The following is an 8417-nucleotide window of genomic DNA, read 5'->3' as shown; positions in this document are numbered from 1 at the left end:
CATTTACTCAACGTTTGTTGTTGTTATTCATGGTATCTAATCCATTTTATTTTCATCGCTTCTTTTTTTGTTCAATCTTAGCGTAGTTAATACCTGTAAAGGTATAAACATATTTATCCAAGTTCATTTAAAAACGCAAAGCATGGGATTTTAGAGATCAAAGTATCAAATATATATCTTAAGGTAAAGGAGAGACTTGCCTGATCGATAGTATTCATTTTTTTAAGCGAATGCTAACTACTTGAATTTCTCATATTATTCAGAAACAATAAAGATCATGATAATTATGGTTACACCAAATGATTTTGATTGCAGAACTTCAGATGGTTATTATATTTGTAATAGCTTATATTAACAATACTCAAAATAATTTTAGTGCATGCAATATAAAAGTAAAACCATTGTTTTAAAAGAGTATATGTAGTGTCAAGCAATGCAATTTATACATGCTCTTTTAAAGTTATGTTAGTAGCCACGTATTCTATATTTTAAATTCCTATTGTAATGCAACACTGCATAGATGTGCTTGTACAATTTTACCAACAGCTGTGCTTGTGCATGCTTTATAGAGTTTCACAATTCGTTCTATGTCCCAATCTTTTTTTCTACCACCGTATATTAGTAATGGCATGTTCGTCTGACCCTTGCATGAATGGAGGTACTTGCTTCGAGTCTGGATCGCAGGGAGGAATAGCCTACATTTGCTCATGTCCCGTAAACTTTTCCGGTGTTAACTGCGAATTGGGTATGTACCATACTAAACTTGACATTCCATTCCTCAATACTAATTTTCTCTTATTTCAAGGTATGTGGCAAATTTGTAAGTTTGCCATTAGAATTTTGATGCCCAAAACTTGGGTTACAGGATGATGAATTGGCGACTGAACATTGGAACTGACCAATCAGATGTCATTTCATCGACCACCTGACGTTTGATATCGTATGGTTTTCATGCGTTTTTACTACGCAGGTAAGTACAGGTTGGATTTCAATAGTTTGTGTGATGTTTTAATTTATTTCGAGTAATCGTTTGTGTTTCGTGCCTATCAAACTTCCCTCTCTAGCAGGTGACGTGTTCAACTACTACCGTGATTACAGTCATTACAATGATTGTATTGGTACAATCTAAACCTTATTTGTACTCTCCCTTCCTCGCTTTTTTAACATTGTTCAATTTTCTGACATATATTTTTCCTTGCACAGTGAGGGAGGAAAACTTATGGTTTATATTCAAGGTATTGTGAGTCATATTTACGTGTGCTTTCGGTGCAGTATAGATGCTTTTAGTCACTATAGACTGAAAATGATTCCCATTAGATTTATGCGTTAATGGGCTGATGTAGCATGCACGATTTTTGTTATCCCAGTTAAATGTTTGACTTATACTTTCGTTTCATAGTGCAGTCTTATCGCTTGCTTTATTATTTGTGTTAGTTAGTCAATATTTTGTGTAGAATAAGTAAACAACTGATTTAATATCATGATCAGTTATAATACATTATATTTATATTCATCGCATATAGTATACAAAATCACAAAAATTATTTGAAGCATTTCATAATTAAAGAAACCATTTTCATACCTAATAACGCCCCTAATCTATTTTGAAGAAATAAAACATCACTAAAATGAAACAAAACATCCATCGTAAGGTGACAATTTCCCATTTAAGGTTATGAAAAAAATAATTTGCTTTTCTTTGTATCGCTTTTGCAATATACGTTAAAGCTTTTTGCAAAAAAAGGGGGGGAGGGGAAGTGGCTACAGCGAAATTTTGATTGAATATCTCTGTCTAATTGAGGATCCTGGAATATAAAAATACCAGGGAAGTGTCATCTGTTTTTAAACCTCTTCCCTATCTTAGAAAGGCAAAATATAACCCAAACAAGCAAATTATATAAAAGTAACTGACCATTGTAAATGTTAAAAGAGAATGAAATCCCAATGGAAATCATATAATAATTTTATTTGGACTGGAAATGTGCCATATTCTTATAGACCAACGAATGGTTAGAAAGGCTTTGAATCAGCCATATTATCTTTATGAACATTGATACTGCGATATTTTGATTTGAATTCTGACCGTATGAAAAAATAACTTTCATGACTTTAATCCCAATGCGGTTTCACCCGAACACCTTCCATTCTTCATTCTTTGTTCATTGTAGTAAAAACCGCCTGCTCATCTCAACCTTGTGCAAACGGGGGCTCTTGTTTTGAATTTCAAGCCGGTGTACGCTACGCCTGTATTTGTCTCCCTGGTTTCACGGGCTTTAATTGTGATATACAAGGTAATATGTGTACCTTCTATTGGGTTAGTGCCTGCTGTGGTAATAATCATTAGCAAATTCGTTGCATGTTTTCAGAATTTCACTTAGCTCGGTTTTCTTTTTTTACATCATCATGATTATGGCGGGCATGAAAGGGTCTCAGCTTGTAAATGTTAGTTGGAGAAGGAACGAAGCCATTTCAAAATGTTTCAGATATTGTTTTTAGATATATGTGCAAAATGCAGTAAATTAATATAGTCACTGCGTTATCATCAAATATTGCGATAACAGAAAAACGTCGCTGTCTCAGCTACAGTATTATTTCTGATGTCAGCATTTACCCTTCAAAAGCCCAGGGCCAAAACAGCAATCTAATTGATTCCAATGCGAGGTAATGCATGTGGTGTTCGGTCTTAATGTCGGATGAATGGGAAATCTCAAATTGTTTGGAGTTGGTCTCTATTGGGGCCAAATCACATAGAAAATGGGCAGGCTTTAAATTCCACAATTTGCACTTTGTTTTATCCGTGTCACGCTAGAGTGCACTAATCATTATGTGTTTATTTGTTTTGTGTTCATTTATGCTTGTATAGTCTGAAGTAACAATTTAACGATATTCATGCTGGTCGTCGATGATTTGTTTTATTTCCCTTTAAGCTATATACATTTCTTCGGTTTCATTAAAAATATGTACACTGTTCAACGGTGATACTGGGCGCTATTATGAAGTGCGTGCTTTTGTTTAGCCTCCCTGCTTATAGCTACGGAAAAAGCCAGCAGAAACCATTCATTTCTCATTATATATGAACTTTCTCAGTTTGTGTTCTAGTTTTCATTAACTTTTTGACTTTTATTTTCTTAAGTTTATTACCACTTGTGGGACAGAACATCCTATCGGAAAAATGCTGGTTTTGTAGGGGCCATTACAACTTTCTAAAATGAACAGTATACAAAGATCTATATCGTACATGATAGCTCCTTCCTTAACATCTTTTCCAAGGGAATGTATATTGTATACTTTGTGGCGTTAGTCAAGATAAGATAAACATTTGATAACTATCTTGGTTTGAGAAGATATCTACGTAACATAGGCCTATTCGCAATTATGTTTTTATATATTTATATCTTTATAAATTATGAAACCTAGGTTTTTACTAGTCTATCGTTACATATGAATCTATTTTCTGTACAGATATCCTTCATTCCTATTTTTTGTAGGTTTATTTCCAATTGGTCCATCAGTTCGTCCACTATCCACATAGTCTAATTGCCATTTCGTCCACTCACCATTTCGTCTAATAACCAGTTGGCCCAATAGCCATTTAGTCCATATACTATTTTGGTCTAATTGGATTAAGTGATAATTGAGCGAAATAAATTTAAAAAAAATTGATATTAGACCAACTGTTTTTTGGAGGAAATGGTCATAGACGAACTGGTGATTAGACGAAGTGATTATTAGACCAAATGGTTATTGGACCAAATGGCTGTTATACGAAGTTTTGATGGACGGACTGGCATTAGACTAAATTAAGAAAGACCATATGATGATTGGACGAGTTGGCAATAGACGAATCGGCAGTTTACCCCTTTAGTATCTTAACAGTTGCATCGTTGTTGATAGTGCGAAGAATCTTTTATGTCTCCATGCTTCCTAAAATGTTCTTTTCTCACTAATAAGGTATTTTAAGATTGTCACGCTAGTTTTCCTGACGGTGCCATTTAATCTACATGTAAAGGTATATTTCTGCATGCTGTCATGATAAACGAAGAAAATATGCGTTGTTTATTTGGTCATTAATTGCATTGTTATACAGCTACCGTCTCCAATGATTGGTAAATTATAAACTCCCTATTTATCGTCATATTGCTCTTCACAAATTATTTCATCCCCTGTTAACTGTTAACCTAGTGGTGCCTGTTGTTAATGCTGCATGTGCCTCTAACCCATGCCCTGATGATGCTACATGCCTGGAAGCAGCTGCTGGTCAATCTGCATTTCTTTGTCTTTGCTCAAACGGTGATGTGGGTACACACTGTAATATTACTACAGGTAATAACTTATTGGGAAAGTTAACTTCCGGCAAATTTACCCAACTGACTAAATATGGAATTGTAAAGAGAGCGACAGAATCATTATTCCGAAAATTCCACGAAGTTATAAATAAAAGTGTTAGTAATGTACAACTGTGTAAAAAAAAAATCTTCTGAAAACGATGGATTGAACTTCGTGCATGTTGCCACTTGCTTGAAAATGCTGCACTCATGTTTTTTTATAAGAAATATGTGTCAATAACTAGCTATATAATGAGTCATAGCAAAAAGACACAAGAACTTTATATATTCGATGAGTGTATTCGTTGTGAAATAATTAATTTTTTAAGGATAAAAAAGGTAATGAATAACCAAATCTTTTATTTGGTTCTAACACGCAGTTTAACAAATTGTGTAAATTGTGATTCAGTTTCTGGTCACACAGTTAGTTTGTCTAACATTACCGGAATCTTGGCGTAATCTGGGATTCTTAAATGGCAATTTCTCCTCAAATTTCAAATACTTGTAGATCAGGTAAATTTGCAACATATCGGTTTCATACATAATGTCTGTGAAGTCGGTTGCAGAAAATTTTACATGCCTTGATTTCCTCCCGTCTTCATCTTACAATTCCATTCTGTTCGAATTACCCCCAGAATAACTGTCTACCTATCCTACCCCCAGAATAACTGTCTTCCTATCCAAAAGAAGAAAAGTGTCTCATGTTATTTCTATTTGAATTCGCTGCACTGGCCTCCGCTTAACATTCATGGATTTGCACCACAATACAATCTGTCGTTTATCAACTATTACGTACCCAAAATAAAGGTGCCTCTGCTAATAAATATCTGGTTCTCTGGTTGTTCCAAAAAATTAAAAGCTAAGGGAAAATCTCCTTTGATCTCGCGTCTCTGTTGAATATTTGAAAAATCTTTCAGAACATTTTTCTCCTTAACTCTCTATACGCCGTGAGAGCTCTGCAGAGTGGATTGGGCTGGTTCATACGTTACATTACTATCATTATTATCATTATTATCATTTTTATCTATTGGCTTACATTCCTTTCTCCGTTCTAGCTTTTTTATTGCACTTTCGTGCTTCTGTCTTCTTAAATGTTACATCCTTTTATCTTCTATATTCTATATGTTCTATATCTCAATGTCATCCCTTTCACGCTCACCGCAGATCTCAGTCCTGTACTAGATTGCTCTTCAAATCCTTGTTCAAACGGAGCGACCTGTCTGGATGCTACAGATGGGAGCTCATTTACATGTCTTTGCCCAAATGGTTCATTAGGCGTTAACTGTGAAATCCCTCCAGGTACTTGTTTTCTCTCTCTCACTAATAGACCTACCCACTAATCTACAACACACATCCGCAAGCACACACACATACCCCAATACACAAAAAACTCTCACCCACACCTATAAAACATAATGCCAGTACTCAATAGGAGAATGTACAGGTATGATATCTTCCACATGACACATGGGACCTATGAGAAATTATCTAATTTACAGGTGATGATGTCTTTTCTGATAAATAATAACTATAATTATCTTTAAAAAATTGTATGGAGATTAACATTTTACTTATCATTGTAAATGATTCAGGAAAAAGTTTTCAATAAATTAATAGGAGACACTTTTCTCTTACCTCTTTAGTAGAACTGGGCTTTGAACATGTCTAAACCTTGTACAAGAATCACAGTACAATATCGCCATGATACACTGATACATCTCATGTGTTTGTCTTAGAATTAAATCTGTTTGAAATTCACTTTTAATATCGACATCGAGATCTTTCACAATAAATCCTACATCTGCAGGCTGCATTTACCTTTCTATCATCTGTCCATGTGTGTAGGCCCCCCTTCCTTTTCTTTTAGCTGCTCCTCAAATCCTTGTCCTGATGATGCAACTTGCCTGGAATCAGCGGGAGCTAACACCTACACCTGTCTTTGCCCGAATGGTCAGGTTGGGATGGACTGTCATGTAACAGGTAATTTGGGGTCCCGTAATATAGTGACAGCATTACAAAATAACACAAGTAATCATTGCGTGGTGTGACTGCTTAACCCTAAATAATCTATATTTATTTTCTTCTAACATGAAATTACGCCACTTATAAACTCCCCAGAAGTATCATTTGTCAGAGAACTTCAACAGAATATATTATTGTCCAACATGTCAACGTCAAATAATTTATTTTCCATTTGCCCTTCCGGAAATACTGATGCAATTTCAATGTTAACGTGAGTTCCTTTAGAAAGAATGGAACATGTAAGAAGGAAGAATTGGATCAATTAGTTAATCTCAACAAAAGCATAATGAACTTCATGTTTTTCTTAAGAAATCACTTTTCTATAACCTTGATTCAACATCTTACAACGTTATATTAATTTACAATGATAATTCAAAGAAAGTAAAAAAATACCTCATTTTCAATCCTAAATTATTAAAAGATTTATCCAACATCTATTTTCATTTACATGATTAAAATATGTCATTCGCTTCGACCCTACTTCATAACCTAACTGTATAAATCAAGCAATCGGTCTGCGACAAATTTGTGCAGCAAATCCACAAATGTCAGCGCTACTACATCGTTGCTTTTCAGTTGCCAGGTCCACGCAGCATTATTTTCATGCATGTTCCTTTTCTTCTTATGTTGCATTTCTACTCTATAATGCATGAATTCAATTTCTTTCACAGTCTTTTCTTCGTAATTCACATGCATGTTCCACTTCTGCTTTTTTCACTTGTAACACTTTGCATTAAGCACTTCCCAACGTAAAACCGGGATGTTCTTCGTACCAATGTCCTGACCATGCTACATGTCTGGAATCTTAGAAACAAGTTCACGCACATGCACCGATGGTGTAATAGATAGATTATGCAGTTTATTTACGCCTGGTAAATTCAGAATATCTTGGAGTGATTTATATATCAATTGAGATTGTGGTAGTAAAATTGTACCTGTTTGGTTTTTATAAAGAGCTATTATCATCATGGAATTTATTTACTTTGACTACGAATGAAATTAATACACCGTACGAAGGCCGAAACTTATGCTGAACCAAAAGACAAAACACTTGATTTCATTTGTTCATGATGCCGAAATATGATGATGAAACTGATGTAAAATAAATATTATGGTTTTCACCTTTTCGTACTATCTACAATCTTTACAATCAATTCCCATTTATTAATCCTAAATAGACTGGTTTTTTTGACGCCTAAGAAGACCCTTCCCCTATGATATCGACCGTCGACTGCGAGATCACGACGAACATTGGCACACACGTCAACCCATGGCATAATCTACAAAATGGTTAAATAAAATTCTCCGAGAAATTTCAAAGCTAATTAATTATGCTAATTGATACATGTATATACAATCCCGAAGCTGCTATCTTAAAAAATAAATACACTTTGTAGGATATTGATCAAATGGACATATCGATATCAACATTTTTGGTAATATGGAATTTTTTTTTTTTGCTTTCTCATATTAAAAAAAATATTTAAAAAATCTATTTTTTTTTCCATTTTATGGAAATCGTCGGCGAATTTATTCTGATCATATTAAATAAGATGAATTCAGCTGAGTTCGTCAGTGAAAGTAGAAATGGTGCTATTTTAATTTTGCATTGGATTTTTGCAGGAATTCACTTTTTTTTTCTTTTAGCAAAGTTGTATGGTTTTGTTACCGCGTACTCGGTGGTCGCAAATTTGGTCTAAAAAAGGTTGTGCGATACTTGAAAGAAAATTGTCAAGAAATGACGCGGCGACAGCTTTTCGCGTTACAGTCTTATCGTGAAAAATCCAGTCTTGATAGGTTTGTTATTTTCTTTATACTAAAAAGAGGAGAAATTGGCGTGGGTTAACTGGTATTATGATAATGATAATATAAGGTTAAATTGTACCAAAAATTAGAGTTAAATCTTCTAGCATTTCATAAAAGCGCGGTAAATATCAAAATATTAATGTAATGCATTAGGTTATTGTAAACTCCTTTTCATTGCGCTGTTCTGTTACGTCGCTCTAATGTGTTGGTTCTGTGCTTCATGCATTTTTACTTTATTTTTCTATACCAATTAGTATTTTGATA

At 34.3% G+C, this 8417-nt stretch overlaps 1 protein-coding gene across 1 annotated transcript in view; it reads left to right on the top strand.

The window, feature by feature from the left end:
* The window catches only part of LOC129284251 (uncharacterized), a 125782-nt gene that overhangs the window by 14028 nt on the left and 103337 nt on the right, over positions 1-8417 (top strand). Inside the window, exons 5-9 of the mRNA XM_064110650.1 lie at positions 623-745; positions 2169-2291; positions 4183-4323; positions 5490-5624; positions 6171-6305. Of these exons, the coding sequence (XP_063966720.1) occupies positions 625-745; positions 2169-2291; positions 4183-4323; positions 5490-5624; positions 6171-6305 (655 nt within the window). The 5' untranslated portion in view covers positions 623-624. The remainder of the gene's footprint in view (positions 1-622; positions 746-2168; positions 2292-4182; positions 4324-5489; positions 5625-6170; positions 6306-8417) is intronic.

This window comes from Lytechinus pictus, chromosome 2 (genome assembly GCF_037042905.1).
Source record: "Lytechinus pictus isolate F3 Inbred chromosome 2, Lp3.0, whole genome shotgun sequence".
Classification (NCBI taxonomy): Eukaryota; Metazoa; Echinodermata; class Echinoidea; order Temnopleuroida; family Toxopneustidae; genus Lytechinus; species Lytechinus pictus.
The sequence above is the reverse complement of the archived record's forward strand: the minus strand, read 5'-3'. Positions and strand labels throughout refer to the sequence as shown.